Below are 24,690 nucleotides of genomic sequence, written 5' to 3'. Positions count from 1 at the left end.
GTATTGGTAGAAGAGATTCTTGTTTAAGACAGTCCTTTTCTATAAAAATCATGAAATCAGGTAGAAAATGCTTCGTTAAAGAGGTAAATGGGTATTGGCTAATCTTTTTAGTGTATGGATAATTTCCTTAAGATGTGTTAGTGAAAGTCATATTCTGTGTATTGTGTTAATTTTACTTTTTTTTATTCTGATATTTAAAACTTACCTGTGCGATGCCTCTGAGAACACTGTCCGCCACTTTCAATAAAATCCAAAGAGAAAGCCAAGGATGCTTTCCCAGAGTGTCATAAACTGTGGTGCAGTCTCCGCAAACGCTTCGCATTCGTTCTGTCTGTAAAAGAGAGGCAGTAGTATGCATAACTGTTTTGATCTGTGAAATGGTTTATTGAAGCTCAGCTCACTTAAAATGAGAAAAAAAAAAATCATGACGGGTCAGATTGAATGTATCGGTTATGCAACTTTTTTATTGGTATCTTGGTAGTTGACTGCACATTGTTGTTTCTTATCAGATATCTTTTGTTATCAATATTCTGGTTACTTGTTGCGCTAAATATTCGCAATACTTTCTTATACTTATCAGTATTCTTGATACTGTATGGCTGGCAAGAGATATATAATTATACAACGTATTACCATTACTTAGATAAATATGGGATGCGCTAATTGATCGCCACCTAATGCAACAGGGGTACCTTCCTGCCAGCGCTTTCAAAGGCCGAAAAATCATGGAAAATAACTGGATATAAAAGGTCATTGAAAAATTGTTTGTGGGACCTAATTATTGAGCTTCACTTGATGCGTTACCACTCGAAACCAGGTGGAAGAAATTAAGTATTATCATTCTAATTATGTTTTGCCTGTTGTGGATGCATTTCCCAATTGGGACTTTAGTTTCTATGTTATGAATGTAGTTATGAAAATGAAAGAGATCTCTTCTGGGAGATAAGGAATCCATACTACCTGATGTTTATTAGTGGACCAGGTGTAGAATGTTTTTAGTTAGTTTCAATAAAGAAAACACTAAAAGAGAGGGGGCGAGAAAGAGTGGTTGGGTTTGGAGTGCCCGTTGTACAGGAAGGGAGAAAATCATGTGGAGTTGAGTTATAGAAAAGTGACGAATAAAGGAAATTTTTTTAGTTTCGTAATGAATTCTGATAATTATTCTTTAGAAAGAAAAAAGGTTGAAGTGCTTTTTGTTAATTACAGTAATGTGTTCATATACACTTGCTAAGGAGTAATTAATGGCTGAAATGGTAATAATGTACTTTCTTGAATTGTTTTAGTTTAAGAAATATACATACATACAGTATGTATGTATGTATATATATATATATATATATATATATATATATATATATATATATATATATATATATATATATATATATATATATATGCCAGTTTCCGACAGCCTGCTAAGTGGATAGGCCTCGATGCTGGCCACAGCGCCCCTCGATGGCTCCAGTCTACCTCGAATGCTGCCAAACATCATTGACACTAGGTCAGAGGTCAGCCTCATCACTCAGGAGCAAGTGCCTCCCAATGCCACCATCCGCAAAGACGAGCAGATAACCATCTGCTGGGTAAATGGTGATGTCAGGGACCTCCCAACAGTTCATCTACGGGTTACCACAGCTGATTCCTCCAGTGGGCCAAGATCTCGTTCATTGAAGGGACACCTTGATCCCTCTTTGCTGCATGATAGCCACGACCCCTGACGAACCTGAGGAGGAGGCACCTACTGCTGGCTTCGATCCGCTACTCGCTGATCTGCCACCTGCCAATCTTTCCTTATCAGAAGTGCCTTGGCCCTAGGAACAGCCTGACACCCCACTCAACCAATCTGATTCTGCGCCTGCGGCCGCCCTCCTCATCACGGGGGCAGACTCCTTCCTCCTCATCACAGGGGCAGATGCCTCCCCTCCTACCTTAAGCAGGGAACAACTTATCCGTGCCCAGACAGAGGACTCCACCTTACAGCGCCTCCACTCAGAAGCTATCACTGACGGGGAAGAAATGAAGGACCTTGTAAAGGATGACCTCCTCCTGCAGGACAAGGTACTCTACCAAGTATCCCCCATCCTTACAACAGGACCTCCTTCAGTTGGTGCATGATGGCATCGGAGGGCACTTCTGTGTCACCAGGACTGTCTGAGACGTCGAAGGAAGATTCTACTGTTCAGGACTACGAAAGGCTGTCAAGGCCTTCGTAGCCTCTTGCCCCACCTGTCAAATCACAGGGAGCCCTAATGAAGTCGTCCCCAAGGCTCCTCTCAAGAACGTTCCCTCTGTCGGCATCCCCTTCCAGGATGTCATCATCAATTATTATGCACCCCAGGGACCTATCAGGAGCAAGACCGGACACAACCACTGCCTTACTATCATAGACTGGTTTACAAGGTATCCTGAGGCTATCCCCATGAGAAGTAACAGCTCCAAGAACACTGTAAAAGCCACTTCCCCCAGCCACAATCCAAAGTGACCAAGGGCAACATTTCATGTCTAAAGAATTCTGTGACAGCATGGCCAGCCATGGCATAAAACATATCCACTCCACCCCTTACCATCCTGAAAAGCAAGGAATAGTGGAGAGATTCCACCAAACCCTCAGCTCTACTCTAGCCAAACTAGAACACGAAGGAGGAGCAACCTGGGAGAACCTCCCTTACGCCCTCTTTGCTATCCGCCAGGCACCCTCTGAGACCCTAGGGTACAGACCCTTCGAATTTCTCTATGTTCACTCCACCCGGAGCCCCCTCGACACACGGTATGAGACCTGGGCCGAACTGACAAAGGTGGACTGACCGAAGGATCTGCCCAACATCCAGTGGAACCTTTGGGCAGTTGCTCAAGCCATGGAGGCAGCCATTCAAGAGAGGGTTAAGCTCAAACTTGACAAGAAAACCAGAAATAAATCCTTTAAATCAGAGACCAGGTCCTGGTGCCCTGGACAGGAGCCACTCTCCCCCTCGAAACTCAGTTCACGGGCCCCCACAAGATACTCGGCAAGCGAGGAACCTTGACCACCTCATAGACTGTGGGCAGAGGTGAGCTAAATGGCTGCACATTAATTTGTTAAAACCCTACTTAACCTAAGAGGAAAAGGAAACCAGAGAAGTCCTTCCTGCTACCAGGGGCCTCGTGGGCACCATCACCACGATGCCACCTCCCTCGACTAATTCCGAAGTCCTACTGTACTTCGAGCCTGTTACCCCAGGACTCAAGAGTCACCAGCGTCAGGACATACAACTGTTAGCGCAAACCCACAGGTCACCCAGGACCGCCTTGGATGCACCAACATCGTGGAACATACAGTATACCTGTGGGAAGGTGTCACTCCTATCGCCCAAGGCCACTACTGAGTCAGTCTGCAGAAGGAAAAGAGGATCAAGGAGCAAAAGTACAACTCCAACTCGACCTCGGCCCTATCAAGGACAGCTGCAGTGAGTGGTCCTCCCCAGTAGTCCTGGTTCCTAAGGAAGGAGGGGGAGATAGGCTATGTATCGACTTTTGGAAGTTGAATGAAGTAACCAAACCATAACCGTACCCCCTTCGGTGAATTGAGGCCTGCTTAGACAGCCTGGGCAGTGTCCCCTATTTGAGCAAAATCGATCTAGAAAAGGGATACTTGCAAGTGCCCCTGTCCAATGAGTTGTGCCCTCTGACTGCATTCACCACTCCACCGGCCTTTACCAGTGTAAGGTGATGCTCTTCTGGTTAAAGAATGTACCTAGCTGTTTCCAGAGCCTAATGAACAAGATCCTGGCAAGTATAAAAAACTGTCATATATCTAGACGACATAGTTACCTACACCCACTCATGGGAGGAGCACCTACAGATCCTTGACCAAATTCATGCTGCCCTACAAAAAGCCAACCTGGTTATAAACAAGAAGTCCCAGTTCTGGGCGTTCGAGATAACATCTCGGTCACCGAGTAGGAAATGGTAGACTGGTGCCTAAAGATGCCAACTTCTGTGCCATTCGGGATATGCCATACCCGAGGACGAAGAGGGAAGCTCGGCGTTTCATCAGGACGGTCCAATAATTCTGATGGTTCATTCCTAACTTTGCTAATGCAGCTGCCCCTATAACTAACCTCTTTTGCGGCAAACAGCCCTTCCACTGCACACGTGAGTGTGAGAGGGCATACGACCATCTCAAGGCAGTACTCATCAGCCAACTAGTTCTGCATACACCCGACTACGACCGGCCCATCTACATGGCAGTTCGGCACTAGGGCAGTCATGTTCTAAGAAAGGGATGAGGTTAGGCACCCAGTAGCCTACTATTTTAAGAAGCTCAACTCAGCTCAAACCCAGTACAGTACCATAGAAAAAGGACTTCTGGGTATGATTCTGGCCATGAAACAGTTCGAGTCCTATCATGCTGATCATAACTTCCCCTTAACAGTCTTAACTGATCATAATCCCCTCAAGTATCTCACAACTTTCAGGAACGAAAATAAACATTTAATAAGTTGGTGCATCGATCTCTAAGATTACAATTGGAGAATCAAACACATCAAGGGTACAGACAACAAAATCACTGATGTCCTTTCTAGGCATCAGAGCTAATGCCCCTATCAATGGCTCCCTGTTACCCCCTCACCCCTGGAGTAACATGGCACTCTCTGCAGAGTGAAGAGTCACGTTATTTCCACTCAGAATAACTCCCCTAGAAAGCGTAAGAGACTTCCTTCTTTGATTCTATCATTTCACATTTCTTATTACTCTTGTATTATTACTATCCCGAGTGCCAACCATCAGATTAGATGGCCTCCATGAGTCCCTGATTCTCTAACCATACAGCTACATGGTGTATGGCACTCTAACTTGTACTTAAATTAGAGCTACTAGGCTTTTGCGATTATATTGCCTGTTTGGCACCGTACCCCGTTGTACCCGAGTACCGTGGCATCACCTAACATAAGCCCACGAGTACCTCATTTATACCTCCTCATCAAGGCAAACTAACCGTGTGACTTTGCTTAAAGAAGTTAACCCTATATTTAAGTGCATGATTGAATCTAGATGTTATTCTTGTAATAACCTGGTAATCTTATTCTTATGTTGTTACATTAAGTCATGAGATATACGTTCATGAAATACTTTCTTAATATTTTACTAACTATGCTGCTTTAGCTTCATAACAAATATTTCTCAAGTCAGTTAATCCCAGCAGCAATTCTATTCTGCAATAACAATTACTAACACTGAAGTGAAATAACTTGCAGTTGTATTTTACTGCAGAAATACTAATTTTAAGCAAATTAGTGCAACAAAGGGAAATAACAAACCACACATTGTTAAAGTAAAGTTGTCTTGCTTGTAGACATTCTCACCCAGTTTAAGGTGCAATATGTCAACTTGTTGGGGGAGTTGCATGAGGGACACCTCTTTCCAAGCCAACTCTCCTTTCAAGGACATCATTTTCAAAAGAGGTTAAAGTAAAATAATTTCATATTGCTGTCAACATTCAGTCGGTTGTAGAGAATATGCCTCTCCTACAAAGCTCTTGTTATTCTTTCCTTTTGCGGTTGTAGAGAATATGCTTCTCCTACAAAGCTCTTGTTATTCTTTCCTTTTGCAGTCTTTTCATTCCCTTCCTAGACCATGTGACTGCATTAAAACTCCTTTCTAGTCACTTCACCAGCCTTGGAGACAAGCCTCGATTGTATGATCGTCCCAGGCACTACTTAAGGGAGTTCCTGAGTCAGCGCCAAAGGAGGCACTAATCCTGGACAGCTGGCACGCACACCAAAAGAGAAAGTTGGGCGACCACCTGACACGAGATCACCCATGCAGGCCCAGCATTTTAGCATGTGGTCAAAAAAGCAAAACATGAGGTCAAGGTGGCATGATAGAAAACAGATGACTCCTGCAAGAATGGTAAATTAATCTGGGCGAAGGGATAAGTGGACCAACACACAACGCCTCTCAGAGACACACCAGATGCAGTCCTAACACCTACTACCCTTTGAGCTCCACTCCCTGAGAGCCATTTCACAAACCACATAGCTGACTTTCAGCTCAGTATATGTCCAGTGTCAGTTCCCTTAATTCCCCATCATCGGCATCTGCGAGGACCCATTTCTCCAACACAAGGTACAGTGCCAGGAATTCAAGTTTGCCAGTCACATAGTTCCTTTTCCTTTGCTTGAACCCATAATTGTGCTAATTTCGTCAGTTAATCACATGCATTCTCCATTGCAGATGGAGTTTTCTCACCAGTCACATAGTTCCTTTTTCTTTGCTTGAACCCTTAATTGTTCTAATTTCATCAGTTAATTGCATGCATTCTCCATTGCAGGCAGAGTTTTCTGCTTCATATGTGCTTTCATTGCTATGGTAAACCCACTGCAATTTGATTCATCGTGCCCTTGAAGTGAAATCCCTGGCATCTATTTTTCATCTGTTCATCTTAATTTAGTGCTCCGACAGGATCCCATTTACCTGTCCTAATTATGCCCATCTTCTGATTTGTGTTATTGTAAATATATGTGATTCTAGTTATCCTAAGAGTTTATCCAAAATTCCCCTTTCTAGTAAAGCCCTCAGCTCATTTTGTTTTCTTCTATATTCTAGCAACCCAGGAATTGTAGTCAGATTGCATCATCCCTTGTGGTGAGTCCCCTTTCTGGGTTTAGAATATATATATATATATATATATATATATATATATATATATATATATATATATATATATATATATATATATATATATATATATATATATATATATATAACATTTGCTAGGCCCGTAGATATATCTCTTGGCGTGCAGCATTTTGCCATAAATAGGTACGAGTGTCTTCTGAGGTAAAATTTGGTTAGAAACCAGATGGTTGTTTCTTATGGTGCCACGCCCTCCAAAACAATAAAAGCCATATGCTGGAATACGTACATGCATAAATACATATATATATATATATATATATATATATATATATATATATATATATATATATATATATATATATATATATATATATATATATATATGTGTGTGTGCTTTTGTGGTATCATTGAGTTTTTGCTGGAATCTTCATATCGTCAGAGTTTTTTCTGATTATCAGGCGTCAATCTTCGGTGAAAAACAGATAAACTCCTTTGTTCCATTTGTTGTTTTCTGTCACGACAGCTGTTTCTACACTCTGGCATTTACAAGTGCTCCATTATACAAGGTCAGACAGGGTCATAACCTCCTCCCACATCTGTTTAAGATCAGTGTCATATCAACTTATATCTCAGTGATACCATGGTAGCAATGGCCAACCTGCATACTGAGTTAGCACATTCTCTCTCTCTCTCTCTCTCTCTCTCTCTCTCTCTCTCTCTCTCTCTCTCTCTCTCTCTCTCTCTCTCTCTCTCTCTCTCTCGTTATCCAAGTCACTAACTGAACTAAGGAAGATCAGCAAAAACATGACTGCAAAAATATAATTTATTCTGTAATCTAACTTGGCAAGTAGATTGGAATCAAAATAAGAATGAAATGGGAATATCTGCATCCCAGAATTGTCAACCCAATTAACCAAATAAGAAATATAACATAGTGCTATCAATGTCCACCAGTTGAGTCTTCACAACAAAATAGTCAAAATAAGTCAGCATGACCGCAGTCATGATAAGCAACATTCTCCTCCATTTACGAGTATATTGACCTCTATTCGGTACATCTGAGGAAACAAAGGGAAAAACACAACTTTTAAAAACAGGCACAGAGAAAACTAAATCTGGGATATTTTCCCACGTTACCAACCCCAAAGAAATGCACAAAATCAAACATAGTAAAATCAAACATCAATAAAAATCAGAGAGACATAGCAGATAAAAAATAAATGAGGAAAAAGATATTCAACATGGTAACTGGTGCAAAGAATAAGTACATGTTAAACAAAGTTAATTAAACCCATTCAGGCTTTTTTTAAAATAAAGTTCCAGCTCACCTCACAGGCAGTCATAAATTCTTCCAGGGAAGTGGGTCTGAGCACAAAGGGCTCTAATCCTGAAATGTGTAACCTGTACTCAAATTGAATAATCACACCTTCTATGACACCCATGAAAGCGAACGAACGCTGTAACTGGAACTTGACAATTCCCAGTGGCATAGCCAGTGCATCACCCAGGGCACGATGCACTCTGTCTCTATGAGAAGCTAGACTGACGCCAGGCCTTTGTCAGCACTGATTCACTTAATACGTAGGCACTGATTCCATTTACCTTTTCCCAGAATAACCTTGAGAAAACTGCTTAGCTTGAAAAAAATGAAATTAACATATTCATCCTAAATGTTTTTCAGTAGCACTGCCACCAATTCTGCCGCCCTTGGCACAAGAGAAGCAATGAATTCTATTCCCCTGACTCGTACACCAGCTGAAGAGCAACACCTGGGGCTGGCTTCTCTTAGCCAAGTGTTTATTTTCACAGTTTCTTTGCGCATTTGACCCCCAACACTACACACAGCATGATGTCTAAGACCCCCACCAACAAGAAAATCGATGAGAGAATTTTAGTGCTCTGGAACAAAGAAGTCTTCTTCAGGCAGTGGGGGAAATGGAGGAATCATGGTTATGTCCCCCCTAGGAGAAGGCACAGGGATAATGCCATGTTCCCTATGAAGGTGACGCATGAAGATACAAGTGCTCAAGTTGTACACAATCCTGCTGAGCACTTAGAATTTTGGTGTGATGATCCAACAAGTAGCATCAAAGGTATCCGATGTATTATAACATCAGGTGGAGATGGCAGCTTGCACAAAAAGCTGCCATGAGAGTCTTCATAGAGGCCGCTTGAACTCCAGCGGGAATGTTGTAAAGTCACAGCCTGAAGGTGCCTGATTATGAACAAGTGACGGTTCACATCCTAACAAGTCAACGTTCCTAAGAGCAAAAATCCTACTGCCACAAATGTATCTGTCATAAACTAAAGTACACCCAACTTATAATTAATAGCAGAGGACTGATACTGATCACCCAAAATATACATAGTCTCTATTCCATCCCATGTCACCATCGAACCATCAAAACTACTAGGAAAATGCTGGATAATAAAACTGTGCAACAATTTCATATCACTAACAGGAACCTCCACAAGTGTACTTTCAAAGTCCCATAATAACGATACAAATTCCCCCCAGTGAAAATTATTTGTGAACCATAAAGATGTGCTGCATTTTTCAAAGTAGATTCCAGAGCCCCCAGTGGTAAAATATCCCCGAAAATATGCCCCATAGAAGCAGCTACAACTGCTTGAACCTAAGTTTTAATCACCGTTAATAAAAACTCTGCTTCTTTCTCAACAGTAAGTAAGGTAGTTTGACAAGAGGAAAAAGCAATTGAAACATCTAAGCCTCCCTGAACACCCTCAACACCCTCAACATTAACCACCATTCAAAGATGTCCTCAATTTCTCAAACCCTCACGCAATTTATTATTGCTGTCTTGTAATGCCGTCAAAGATTTACCCGTATAGCTAATTCCGCCGTCACTTGTTCAACCCTGATTAAGCTTGCAGCCGACATACTAGCTAATGTCCCTATAAATACAAAAAATCACCTTTACTACCAAAAAAAAAAACAAATTACATGAAACCATTACAACGACTCTAACACCTCAAAAGATCAGAAAACCAAAAACAAATCTGCAAAACGTAATCTCAAAAAGCCACAAAACCATAAGTCACCAAAACAATATATAAAACCATAACGCCCCATTATGAAAGAAACTAACCACCGCACTTTTTGCTTTGGCATAGACAGTCACCCAAAGGCTTTGAGCAAACAGAACTTCAGCATCCAAAAAGCCAAAGAAAAGATACCTATAACTAACCAGACCTCGAAACAACAACATTTAACATGTCTGACCTCAGATTGACAAAATTCCGAGTAATCATGCCAAACCACCGCACTTGTGCAGAAAGGTAAAAAACAACAAACCAGACCGAAATTAGACAAACCAAAATCTATAAAACTCCACAGACAAGCATCCTCCCATATTCAAAAACCCCCAAAGTATGTTTCTGGGAAACCAGCAAACAAAAATGAAAAGAGAACAAAAGTACATAAGAAAAAGAAGTGAGAGAAAAAAAAAATGAACCCATCAATTCCCCTTTAAGCTGTCCTCTTAACCATAGATATATGTGTCAACCTAGACAATCCCGTTTTTCCATCTCGAACAACAAACCTATTCCCTTTCTTTATTTCCACAACCTGAAATGGACCCTCAAACTTAGGCCTAATTTATAGTTCAACTGATTCCTGACATTTATCTTCACAAAAACCCGGTCACCGACAGCAACTTTACCATTATCTGGCTTTGAATTTCTCCTATCAACCATTTCCTGCATCTTCAACTCAAGATTCCTAGGAAGGCGCTCATATCTCTCCTTAGCAGTAGAGACCAACGATCTAACCATATCAGTCACAACGAGACGGAATGGATAATAAATCAAACTCTCCTCGCGCTGGATAACCAAAGACCGTCTCAGCGGGAGACATTGCAATGCAATAGTATTTCTAACCATAATATTAATGCTATGCTGAACCTTTGCGATATACCGATCCGAATTCACATCATTACCCCCTACAGTTATTCTGAGAGCCTCAATTACCTTCGTATTGGCCCTCTCACATAACCCATTGGCTTCTGGTCTGTACGGAATAACAGTTACTTTCCGAATTCCCATAGCCTCTGCAAGACACTAACGTCTTATTCACCCCTCCCACTATCTGTAATAAGTATATCAGGAAGCCCATGACAACCAATAAAACCCTCGAAAAACGCAACTGCTACCTCCTCCACTACCTTATGCTTCAAAGGGAAAATCTCTACAATCCTAGTTAATTCATCCACAATAACCAACAAATGTCTGTGCCCATAACAGAAACTGGAAAGTATGTCCATATAGACACGATGGGATGGCCTACTGGGGATAGGAAACGAGCCCAGTTTACACAAAGTAACCCTCGCTGGCTTGCACGTATTGCAAACTGAACATCCCCTCACAAAACTCTCCACTGATGCAAGCATGTACTTCTAAAAACACTTCCCCCGTACATTGTGATGCGTCTTCTCAATACCCAAATGTGGCCAACCAGACTTACAATGAACAGTATCCAAAACTATGTACTAAGCTCTTTGGGACAACCATCTGTGTTGTATCTCCTTTATCCTCACTACTCCTCAGCTTATATTTAATTTTCATAACTGTAGACCCGGAAAAGGCATCCTATAACCCTTTCCAACTAATTCCCCTTTAAGAAATGCCTTTGCGTCTGCCAAAATTTTATCCTCATCCTGTTTAGCCTCCACTAAACTAATATCCCAGCCTGAGCAATCCCCAGATACATAACAAACACGAGAACCATCTGAATCATAAAAACTCATACTAAGGGCATCAACTATAACATTATGTGTACTTTCTATGTACCTAAGCTTGGCATCAAAATCCCTAATTGTCGAAAACCACCTAGCTATCTTAGGAAAAAGGTCCAGCTTATTAAAAAGATCCAACAATGGCTTATGATCTGTAAGAACCTCAACTTTGTTGCCCAACAATAGCATCTTAAAATGAACCAAACTAGACACTACCGCAAATGCCTCTTTGTCCGTCGTGCACATAGACATCTCATTACTCCCTCGCGTCTTAAACTTCCTACTGTAGAAACACGTGGGATGCAAAATTTCTGCATAAGGCAAGCTCTTATGCCCTCATGACTGGCATCTGTCATCAACATGAAAGGTTGCTAGAAATCTGGAAACTTCAGCACCAGGGGACTCATTAAAACCTCTTTAATATTCTGAAAGGCCAACTGTTGCCTCTCACCCCACACAAACTGCACATCATCCCTCAACACGTCTGTCAACGGAGATGATAGGATGGAAAACCCTAACTGTGTCCCCCATTTACTCTGACACGTTCCTTTGAAATAACATGACCCAAATATACTATCTGCTTCTTCAAGAACTCACACTTGGCTAATTTAATTTTCAAACCCGCTAACCTAAGTCTCCTAAGAACCTCCCTAAAGACCTCTAAATGTTCCTCTACAAAATCAGTGGCAATCAAGATGTCGTCCATGTAGATGTAAATAGACTTCCCTAACAATCCATGCAAAACTGTATTCACTAATCTCGTAAAAGTCATAAGGCTACCCGATAAACCATACAGCATCCGTGTAAACTCATTATGTCCCTTCTGCAAAGAAAAAGCAGTATGCTTGCTACTCTCCTCACTAAGAGGAACCTGCAAAAATCCCTGCATCAGATCAGTTGAAGAGTACATATTTTTACCCCTGATTTCTACAAACAAATCCAGCATGTATGCCACAGGATAGTGGTCTGGGATGGACTTATCATTCAACTTACAAAAATCCACACACACACACGTACTGAGCCATCCTTCTTAGGCACCGCTAACATTGGAAAATTAAATGGAGAAGAACTGGGCCTATTATACCTTCCTCTTCCCAGCTATTGACCTCTTGCTCTACATGTTTCCTAATCTTAAAAGGAATCCTATTCGAAGGGACAATAATAGGCTTAACCTGATCCTCCAAATGAACCTTGTGCTCTAATACATTAGTTAACCCCAACTTATCCCCTTTAAGAGCAACAATATATGCAAACTCAGCCAAAACATCTTCTATCCCCTCTTATTCTTATGTACTCTTCATAATCAGCATTAGCTAAATGATTCCTAAAAACCTGTCTCCTAACCTGCAATTCTGCCTCTGAAAATTCATGGCGTCCCCTACAATAGCAACCGAATTATTGTCATCAACCCAATCTTCAAAATCTACCACATATGTATCCTTCTGACATCTCTGAACTGAATCGTTCCTGTTTAGTAATTCTACCCAACTAACCCCTGTATCAGATATATTGGTTACAGAAACTGTACTCACTACCCCCTTGAGCTTCTCGCTACCCTCACATCTTTCACTCAGACTTTCACCAGAGCAGCCATACCTGGGCCCAGAACCACACTTCTTCCCCTCAGAAACTTATTCAGTACCAACTCGTAAGCCGCTATCAGCACCCGATCCCTTATCATGATCCCCTTTAATCTCATCAATATCCTTGTACAGGACAGAAACCCTAGGTACCCCAGCAGTTATACTGCCTACCCCCTTGTGAACCGAGATTCTGTTTCACTGGCATGCTGGATAACCCAATAACAATGTATTCCCCAAAGCAGCCCCTTGTAAAACCAAAAATGGCACTATAAAAACTTTATTTCCCAAGCTCAAACAAAAGTCTGTGCAACCCAAAGCACTCAACCTATTTGCTTGAACATCACATGCTGTCTTTAGTAGGCCTCAAACAGTAATGGGAAAACATTGACCGATATATATCATAATTCATCAGATTAACAGATGCACCAGTATCAATAAACACCAAGACATCTACACCATGCACAGACCCTTTCACAATTGGCTTTGGCTCTAAGGGCTCAGCCAGAAGTCCTATATCACAAGAAACACCCATCACCTTTTCCCCTTTTGTTCGGGCCCCCCAAAAATTCTGCCGGTCCCTAGAAACCCTCAAAAAAACTCCTCGAGTTCTTCTATTAGAAATGCCAGAGCCCTGAGGCGCACTCCAAAATTCATCCTGTTTAAGAACCAGACAAAACCACCAATCGTGCTCTGAAGTCTTGCAGACCCCACAATATCTCACCCTGTAAAACTTTTTGGTGTGACCCTGCCTATTACAGTTAAAGCAATGGACCTGTGACATTGAACCCATAGAACCCCTACTGTGCTGTGTCTTGGCACACAACCTCGTAGAAGGGTAACTAGAATCACCCTGTGGCAGGTGCATTGGAATAGCACCAGAAGCCCTTGGCATCCCACTCATGTAAGTGCTATCCACAGCAGGATATTTCGACAGGTGTTTGCGAACCTGCAAGAAAAGCAAGGCTTTGTCCGACCCCTTTTCTATCCTTTCATCAAAACTATCTACTGTGGCATCAGGAACATCATTGAGCATCCATGCGAATTGAAGCAATTTCTCTAGGTCATCCACAGAAATATTGTCACCCTTTACCCAACTGGACTGGACGCTCTTCATTTCTTCGAAAAATCTCTCGCAGCATCAAAGCACCTGGTATTAAAACTAACCAAAGAATCCTGGCCCTTGCAAATCTTGAAGAGCAACGTAAGGTCTCGAACTGCATCTCCGGCTCTGTCATCAGAAACTTCTTGAGATCATCCCATGTCTTTCAATTTCCAAATTGATGACTCCAACAACTTTGTCCTATGTCCCCTTTATCTAAACTGAGGAATCCTTTTGCTTCATTCAAAGCCTCTACCCTATCCGTAATTTTCTTGCCGACCAGGTAATTCAACACCCTCTATAAAAATTTTGAGAGGTACTGGAACAACCCCATCAACCAACTCTGGAAATGGCTGAACCCCGAAGGTGATTGATGTAAACTTGTGAAAGAGAGTTACCTAATCCCTGTCACCGGCACCCTCCGCCATATTGTCGGGACTGATAAAACTCCAAGTCCCAACAACACGACCCGATCTCAACTTCATACACTACCCAAAATTCCAAAAGAAAATCTTCGTGAAGGCAAATGGGAAATCCTCCGAGAGAGAAAAAAAATAAAAGGAGAAAGAAAGAAAAAAAAACAAGACTAAGAAATGTTTACCCAGTAGCATAAGAAATATTTATCCCAATTACCCAACCGTCAAGCAATTATCAACGCAATAACCCAAGTTCCCCACAAATAATAAAAAAAAAAAAAAACACATAGTATTCTGTAATCCCCAAGTAGTTCCTAATCGCCGATGCCAACTGCCGGTCGCGAAAAAAAAAAAAAAGTGGCTCCCACTCTAACTACCCAGTCTACCCCCACACATAGAAAATCCGCTCAAAGTGAATGGAAAGGAAGCGGGATACTCCGCCCACAAAACTACATCATGAGTACGTCGCTTCGCACAGCAACTCCAGGTCACTTGCAACGTAATCAGAAAAAAAACAGTCGCTCCCCTTGAACCGGCTTATTCCCTTCTACGACACTAAACAGTAAATCAACATAAAAAACACTCGCATGAAAATATCTGCCCTTCGTCTTCAAAACCCCAAGTGATGCAAAAATACCTGGAAACAATTTCCCAACCTGAAAAACAAACACTCCGACGCCTCTCACAACACACAAACCCACTCACACCAGCACAGGCTATTAGCTACTGACCATGAATCATCTGGCTGTCTTGGCTGAACAAAAAAAAACGCCTAGGCCATCAAAGTACTACCAACCAAACGTCTCAAAGATTATTGGAACGCCCTATTCCAGCCTAATGTCCCTGTTACCAGTCCCTTCAGAAGCTGTTATTGTGCCCTGTTATACAAGGTCAGATACGTAGGGTCATAACCTCCTTCCACATCTGTTTTAAGATCAATGTCATATCAACTTATATCTCAGAGATACCACAGTAGCAATGGCCAGCCTGCGTACTGGGTCAGCTCTCTCTCTCTCTCTCTCTCTCTCTCTCTCTCTCTCTCTCTCTCTCTCTCTCATTATCCAAGTCACTAACAGAACTAAGGAAAAACAGCAAAAACATGACTACAAAAATATAATTTATTCAGTAATCTAAATGGCAAGTAGATTGGAATCAAAATAGGAATGAAACGGGAATATCTGGATCCCAGAATTGTTAACCCAATTAACCAAATAAGAAATATAACATAGTGCTATCAACGTCCACCAGTTGATTCTGTACAACGAGAGTCAAAATAAGTCAGCATGACCGTAGTCATGATAAGTAACAGTCCCCTCCATTTATATTGACCTCTATTCAATACATCTGAGGAAACAAAGGGGAAAACACAACTTTTAAAAACAGGCACAGAGAAAAATAAATGGATATTTTCCCACGTTACCAACCCCAAAAGAAATATGCAAAATAGCAGATAAAAAATAAATGGGGAAAAAGATATTCAGCTTGGTAACTGGTGCAAAGAATAAGTACAAGTTAAACAAAGTTAATTAAACCCATTCAGGTTTTTTTGAAATAAAGTTCCAGCTCACCTCACAGGCAGTCACAAAGTCTTCCAGGGAAGTGGATCTGAGCACAAAGGGATCTAATCCTAAAATGTGTAACCTGTACTGAAATTAAATAATTCACACTTTCTATGACACACCCATGAAAACGAATGAACAAACGCTCTAACCAGAACTTGACGACTTCTGGTGGCATAGCCAGTGCATCTCCCAGGGCACGATGCACCCTGTCTCCATGGGAAGCTAGACCGACGCCAGGCGCTTTAATCCTCTTTTGATCTCCGTGACTATGAAAAACCTTATTTCAGGTTACTGGCCCCACCTTGAAGGGTCCTGAATGGCCCAGGCACAGATTACTGACCAACCTTCTCCAAAAATAGAAAGTTGAACACATCTAACCATATTTAACCGGCTAGTGGTACCCAAAATGCATCTGGAATCAAGAAGCTGGTAATCCCCAGAGCTAATAAATAGCCCTGCCTCGCAGAGATTCAGGGAGAGATCAAAAACGACGCCAACCGAGTCACCTCTTGACTGCCTGCTCCCTCAGAGTGAACATCCTTCTGTGGCTGAGTGCCCAGTCCTTATATCTTAAATCCAATGCCAATTCCCCCTTCCCTCCCCCTACCCCTCCTTTGGTACGACTGCAGAAGACATCTTTTCAGAATTAAAGTACAGTAAGGAATTGAGTTTGTCTAGTCACTTATCTTTTTCTTCTAAACGTTTTTGTTTTAAAATGCATTTCTTACATAGACCTGACCTGTCATGAAATTTGTGTGGCAAATTTATTCGGTAGTGTTTTATGAAAAGAGGATTTCTGTTGCCCTCACCACTAGCCTTTTATCCTCGCTAGTATCGTGAATTTGCCCAGTGATAGTATGCCTTTCTCTATTGCAGAAAGGAATGCTTGCCACTGTGAATCTCTCTGCCATGATTGTATGCTTGTTGATTGCACCGAAGGAAACCCCATTACAGCCTTATGAACCTTGCCATTGAAGTGCAATTCCTGGCACCCAGTTAACATCTAGTATTCGTTTTATGTGCTGCAACGGGACCCCAGTGGCATGCCTTATTCCTCCTTATCTTCTGATTTTGTATTGTAAATACTTGTAATTTGGATATCCAAAGAGTTTATCTCCAGAATCCCTCTAAAGTAGGACCTTCAGCCCCTTTTCCTTATTATTTTTACTCTTGGAGGTAATAGTCAGATTTGCTGCATCCTTTTGGTAAGGTCCCTTTTCCCCACCTTCAGGTGGAAGAATATATATATATATATATATATATATATATATATATATATATATATATATATATATATATATATATATATATATATATATATATATATATATATATCGACTGCAACCTCAGTGTGCCAAAGTAATTGTTTATTCCGAATGTTTTAAGTATGCAAATACTATCCACATGATTTATCTTGAAAATAACATCGATATTGTCACTGGTAACATTATAGTACTGGAGACAAAAAGGGCTTTGACTGAAGGTTGATTTTTATATATATATATATATATATATATATATATATATATATATATATATATATATATATATATATATATATATATATAAAGGCATATATATGGGGTCCACAAAACACATCAAAAAGGCCATAATTTATTTATGAGACGTTTCTTTACATGTACTATGTGCATCTTTCAATCTGCAAATATAACAAATTTGTTATATTTGCAGATTGAAGATGCACATAGTACATGTGCGAAACGTCTCATAAATAAATTATGGCCTTTTTGATGTGTTTTGTGGACCCTGCTGTATGCCTTCATATATCTTCGCCTGAATCCTTATATATATATATATATATATATATATATATATATATATATATATATATATATATATATATATATATATATATATATATATATATTGTGTGTGTGTGAATCAACGTGCCATTTTACATACAGAACTGTTAAGCTACAAATGTTTAATATTCAGTTTGCTCTACCTTGGGAATACCACCGAAGGGGAATCACAATTAATAAATGATTCAGTACCTGGGAGACTCGAACGGCATCCAGTACCTATCGGTGACTTTCAGTCGACATATTAAACACTCGTCAAGTTCCAGTCTCCCAGGTACTGAATCATTTATCAGTTATAATTTCCCTTGGGAGATATTCCCCAAGTAGAACGAATTTGATATTAAACAACATTTGTAGCTTAATATTCATATATATATATATATATATATATATATATATATATATATATATATATATATATATATATATATATACTGTATATTACGATTCCTCTAACAGCACTAACCGCTTCATACAACTCCACACATTGCAAATAAGCAGCGTGCCTAAGCTCCCAACTCCTACTGCACCATTCTCTTGATGCTATGTATTACAAACCTCCCTTTTTAGTTCCTCTTTCATGACGCCCGTCTGACAGTTTACATGTCATCCTCCATCCGTGAACTTCCGGATTATACATTCTTCACAGCTTACCGTTCTTCATTCCTTTGTACATAAAATAAAACCACACCTAAAGACAGGGCTTGCACTGTTTCATTCTACATTTCAAACTAACGGAACCCAGAAGTATATAAGCAGTGGTCTAATTTTCTCGCCAGGAATTTGGCAGGAAAGTACTGTATACAGCAGCGCATCTCCATAGGCTGTCGGCTGCTGATTAACATTTTCGGGTACGTATTTAAGTTCTTTTCTAAACAGGGACATCAATAATGGGTCCGTTGCGAATCATCCACTAATATTAAATTACTTCCCTTTGTAACGTGAATGTCTCCGTCTATTAATAGCGTACGAAATTGGACAAGTATTAGGCAAGTATTACATGGTCATTTAAGAGGGGAAACTCTCCACAAGTTTCAAGGAAAAGAGGCTGAGGCAATGCTTAAAATCAAGAGTGCAGTGAAACGTAGTGGTAGTGGGAGGATGTAGAAAACAGGGTGAGGGCAGTATCTCTAATAACAGTCTGTTCTGCTCGTTCTTGTCAAGAAGGAAATAAATAAATAAATAAAAAAAACTGGTAGAATGAGAATCATATTCAAAACCTGTATGAGACGACCTTAAAGCTTAATAAAATTATTAAATTAATAACCTTGGGGAAAAGATTTTGAATAAAATCAAAATGCTTTACTCTTCAGAAGCCAATTAAGGCAGATTTGAAGCAACGTAAGTCCCCAAATGTTTATATAATAACTGGAATTTTCACAAAAAGGAGTGGTGATAAGAAAGAAAGCATGGAATTTTTTTTACACTGATAAATCTGACTGAATTACAAGCTTTACATTCAGATGTTATCAAGATAAGACCCGATTGGTGGAGATTAGTAATCCTCACCACTAATATTGAGTAAGGAAGTAGATGTTTCAGTTAAAAGCCATTAGAAAGGTAATTAGAGACTAGCTTAAGTTTATGTAGGGCAACGGAAAATATACCGGCATTCCAAAAGAAATGCGTTAGATTTAAGGTGTTTGGTAAAGTGAATTGATTAAATGTCTTAATACGTAGGCTATTGTTTAATTTAAAACAACAGGACCTCTTCAAAGAACTTGACGGGTTACCTGTCTTTGCAACATTATCAATAGTAGGGAAATCTTGGTCGGGGAAGATATTCTCTTTTAGAATGATTTAGAACAGTGATACCAATCAGATTTCCTCGTAAATTGCGTATGTAGAAGCAGATGGAGTGGCGTGGAATGATTGCTGTGCATGTTGATTTAACTTGAACATCGAAAAGGGAAAGTTAGACAAAAAAAAGTTTGTAAGATATTAACTTTATCTATTTTTCATTCTTGAATGTTTTTTGTCAACTTAATTTGGACAGTAGAATCAATTGGGAATAAGAGGTAAGTATTCTTTTATGTGCACACTTTGATGTGATAAAGATCTGTGCAATCAATGAACGTACATCATACATGAATACCAGCTATATTTACCAAGTGACATCACACATAGCTCTTTGTGTTTTGCGTCAGTAACCTTGGTAGTTGTGAGACTAGATTGTTGAAAAGCAGTTGGTCTTTCTGTTTTTACATCAGTGTTCGTGAATCAATTTTTGTTCTGTAAAGCCAGCACGGAGCAGTGATGATGCAAAATAAACGGAACAGTGGTGCTGAAAACAAAATGCTAGAGATAAAAGCTGAATAATTTACAGAGAAAGCTCAAAAACATAAAGAAGCCTTACCAGATCCAAGAAGAGTGATGTCTTCATTAGTTTATTGTCTTTTGACGTAATTTGGATGGTAGTGTCGTTCGCCATTTTAATATGGTTTTTATTCGGTAAACGTAGTTTTTTGTTTTGAAAATATAAACTTTTTCGTTTTGGAAGCCAGATTTGTTATTAAATCCACTTTTCTTGGAGAGATAGTAAAGTAAATAAAAAAAATTGAAAAAAGTTTCTCAACGTTATGCTATGAAATTTTCACAAAATCAGAATCCAAATGTTGTTACGTAGCTTGCGACCGTGCGTCTTGGTGTTCAAAGAATTTTCGAATGTATCTGAAACAAGGCTCGCGTCAGCGACGGGCCACAGCCCTCGAAAAGCAGGCCGGCGAAGTTCTTGCTTTAGCTCGCAGAGTGATACTGCCTTGGGTTCCCAATGCTGACCAATATAATGATCTCCCACGACATGCGCGCGCATGGATGAAGCTGGATGAACAGTGCTGCATTCATCACGTTTCGGTCGTCGGGCATTTTCGATGATTTGTTTTGAACCTTTTTGTCATTTGTAACTTAAAAACCACAAATTCCGGTATTTGCCACTTCTCTGTCGGGGCATCAAGGGATTTTTTTTTTCTTTTTTATTGAATCGTCGTAGAGGAAAACGGCCCATATAAAGTCTCCTACTAATTTCTTTCTGTGACTGCTTGCCCATGAGAGCTGAAAAGGATCCGCATCTTGGTAATTAGGAACCAGTACTTGTTTAGAACTCTTCCCGTTCCCGGTAATCATTAGGCAATGAAAATGTTTCAACCGGTACCTTATCATTCTCTGCCGTGGAGCGGGTTTTGGGCCGAAAAATTTACTGTCAGTTTGATGGAATCGTCCTGAAATATTTGATCAAGCCTCTTAGGTTATCGTTAACGAGAAAGCAAACCCAAATACATTGAATCTCAGACACCAAAAATTTGATTTTTCATTTGACAGGCTCTCTCTCTCTCTCTCTCTCTCTCTCTCTCTCTCTCTCTCTCTCTCTCTCTCTCTCTCTCTCTCTCTCTCTCTCTCCCAGATAACTACATATTTCGGCAGTAATTAAGGCCAAAACCAATAAAACCTGTCCTAGCTGTGTTAACTCGAAGTATATACGGAAAAGATCATTGAAATGCAAAAAAACAGAAAAATTAGAATTCTACCCCTTCCCGAATGGTTGAAACAGAAGCACGTGTAGTTCAGGGGCCCAGCGTCGTTTAATTCAAAAGTTGTGCCCAAAAGGTTTGACTGCTTTAACCGACTGTATATGCAATAGGAATGACTCGGAGGGATTTCTTAAGTTTCGCATTCCTGGGGTTTGGAAGAAGGGACCCTTAAAAGGGAACCCTTAAATTCCTTATAATTCAACTTCCGCTCCCATTCACGAAACTATATGTACATAGCAGAAACATATAGTAAAGAGCAATAATGTAACTTAAGAAGAAAACCTCATCAGCATTACCATTTAAGAATGGTAGTAATTATGGTAATTAATTCCTTATAATTCAGATTTCGCGCCCAAAATAATTTTTTACTTCATAGGCTTTGTATGCTTAGGTACTATCCAAAAACACAACTTAAGAACAAATCTGACCTGGCATTACCATTTAAGAAGGGTCAAAGGTCAAATATGAACCCTAGAAGCACTAAAAATTCAAAGTATGTGCCCATTGTTCATATTTAGTGTATAAGTTGTTCCTGTTGAACAGTCATTCAGAATGCAACTTAAGAAAAAAAAATCAATGGCATTACCATTTAAGAATGGTAGTAATTATGGTAATTAATTCCTTATAATTCAAATTTCGCGCCCAAAATATTTTTTTGTTTCATAGGCTTTGTATGCTTAGGTACTATCTAAAAACACAACTTACGAACAAATCTGACATGGCATTACTATTTAAGAAGGGTCAAAGGTCATATATGAGCCCTGAAAGTCCTCATAATTCAAAATATTTGCCCACTGGTAAGAGGTTTTAAAAAGGTTACCACTTTGTCGGGCCACCCCCTAATTGGGGGTCGTCCAAACGATGACTGGGGATGATCCAAACACCATCATAATCATTATTAAAATGGAGAGTGAGACTGAAAAAAATTGAGTCTGAAATAAAATATTTTAGGAAGAATGATTTAAGACATTCGTTAACCTTTTGGCTCACAAATATAAGTGTATATTTACCAACTTCAAGTGTCTTAATATGATACCAAAATTTCTCTGCTGAAAAATAAATAAGAACACAACACAAGAACATATAAATAAAGTCTTTAATATAATTCTCTAACTATAAATGCTTATTAGAATAAAAGACATATATGGGAGGAAACGGCCTAGGTATATGTATGTAGAATAAAAGACATGAATTATGACAATAGGACACTGACTGTAGAACTTGTGATTAAACACCTTGTGAGTTTTCTGCTTACCGCATTGAGATTTAAATTGGGGGTACATCCGCTATTGACACCGTTATTTACATTGCACTACGTCACAGAATAAAAAAAAATATCAGGTTGACAATATATCTCACGTGATATCCTTTTATCAACGTAGTTTTCGCTATTCAGCATCACATCACTAGAATCAGCAAGTTTTCACAGCCAAGATACATTATATTACAAGTGCGTAATATTATGTCAAGCACTAAAAAAAAAAAAAAATTAATTAAAACCTTGTCTTACGGAATAACAGCACGAGCTGCAGAGAGGGGCCTGACGCCAGCTGAAGCAACGCATTGTCTTCTTTTGACAAGAGAAAGAAATTCAATAATCTTTGTTAGGACAGAATTCATGGGTCCCGTTTGAATGACCCCTGTGTTAGTAACTGTACCCCTTACCCAACCAACCAGCACCATAATTGTGTAAATCAACTGAATAAACATTGAATACAATGTCTTTCGTAGTTACGTGAATCCTGTTTTTTTTTTTTTTTTTTTTTTTTTTTTTTTTTTTTTGACAAAGTTGACATGTTCTGTGTCAGTTGACGTCTTGCAAAATGTGTATTCAACAGGAACAACTTACAAACTAAATATTAATATGAAAGATAGGCGAATATTTTTAAATTTTATGTGTATTACAAACTAAATATTAATATGAAAGATAGGCGAATATTTTTAAATTTTGAGAAATTTCAGGGTTCATATTTGATCTTTGACCCTTCTTAGATGGTAATGCCAGGTCAGATTTGTTATGTTGGTTTTTATAGTACCTAAGAATACAAAGCCTATGAAATAGAGAAATATTTTGGGAGCAAAATTTGAATTATAAGGAATGATTACTATTGTTGATACCCTTCCTAAATGGTAGTGCCATTGAATTTTTGTTCTTAATTTGCATTCTGAGTGACTGTTCAACAGGAACAACTTATAAACTAAACATGAACGATGGGCAAATATTTTGAATTATGAGGACTTTCAGGGCTCATATTTGTCCTTTGACCCTTCTTAAATGGTAATGCCAGGTCAGATTTATTCTTAAGTTGTGTTTTTGGATAGTACCTAAGCATACAAAGCCTATGAAGTAAAAAATTATTTTGGGCGCGAAATTTGAATTATAAGGAATTAATTACCGGAATTAATTACCATAATTACTACCATTCTTAAATGGTAATGCTGATGAGGTTTTCTTCTTAAGTTGCATTATTGCTCTTTACTATGTTTCTGCTCTGTACACATAGTTTCGTGAATGGGAACGGTATTTGAATTATAAGGAATTTAAGGGTTCCCTTTTAAGGGTCCCTTCTTCCAAACCCCAGGAATGCGAAACTTAAGAAATCCCTCTGAGTCATTCCTATTGCATATACAGTCGGTTAAAACAGTCAAACCTTTTGGGCACAACTTTTGAATTAAACGACACTGGGGTCCCTAACTAATGGTAACACTTAGACAAAAACGTGCTATGTCAGTGCTGATATGAATCATCCTTCTCCCCAATTATGCAATGGCTTTCATTAAAGATAGGGTCACAGCTGTATTTTGTCTCATTATGTCACATTCCAACAAGTGTGCAAAAAGCCTTCCCTCAAGTTTCTCTGCATTTAGGTTAAAAATAGTTCAAGGTCATAGCTGATGAGTTTGCTTACGTTTTAGTTATATGTTATCCATCATCTTTTCTCAGTTTCACCTGTTAGATTAGCCTTCATCATGATCCCTCATCATTCCCAATTCGTTCCATTTATTATCTACTTTTATGTTTTCAGAACGGGTCGTTAAGTTCACGTACAGGCGTTTGTGGGATTAGCCCAAAACGGTATTACTGTGTGATGGTAAATGTCATTATTTCTTCTCTATACGAATAATGGAAAGTAGTGGCCTCAGAATCCCTTGTGAACTAGCCATTATCCCCTCTACTCATAATATGGTGCTTTCTGCTGAAATCATCGTTGCAGTTATCGATCCATTTTATGTACTTAGTAAATTGGTCTGCCTTAAGAATATACTTTTATTTATCTGCAAAGTGATCTATAGTATTTTTGTGATAT

General features: G+C 39.5%; 1 protein-coding gene across 2 annotated transcripts in view; it reads right to left on the bottom strand.

The window, feature by feature from the left end:
* LOC136852610 (urea transporter 1-like) overlaps positions 1-20,642 on the bottom strand; it is a 52,983-nt gene extending 32,341 nt beyond the window's left edge. Inside the window, exons 1-2 of one of the 2 annotated variants that reach the window (XM_067127495.1) lie at positions 20,212-20,642; positions 206-331 (exon numbers count right to left, since the gene is read on the bottom strand). In XM_067127495.1, coding sequence (XP_066983596.1) covers positions 206-331; positions 20,212-20,286 — 201 coding nt within the window. In that variant the 5' untranslated portion in view covers positions 20,287-20,642. The remainder of the gene's footprint in view (positions 1-205; positions 332-20,211) is intronic. The other variant, XM_067127496.1, reaches the window with a different exon arrangement.
* Between the last annotated feature and the right edge of the window lie 4,048 nt (positions 20,643-24,690).

Source organism: Macrobrachium rosenbergii, chromosome 25, assembly GCF_040412425.1.
Source record: "Macrobrachium rosenbergii isolate ZJJX-2024 chromosome 25, ASM4041242v1, whole genome shotgun sequence".
In the NCBI taxonomy this organism is placed as follows: Eukaryota; Metazoa; Arthropoda; class Malacostraca; order Decapoda; family Palaemonidae; genus Macrobrachium; species Macrobrachium rosenbergii.
This window is presented reverse-complemented; position numbering and strand designations above follow the sequence as displayed.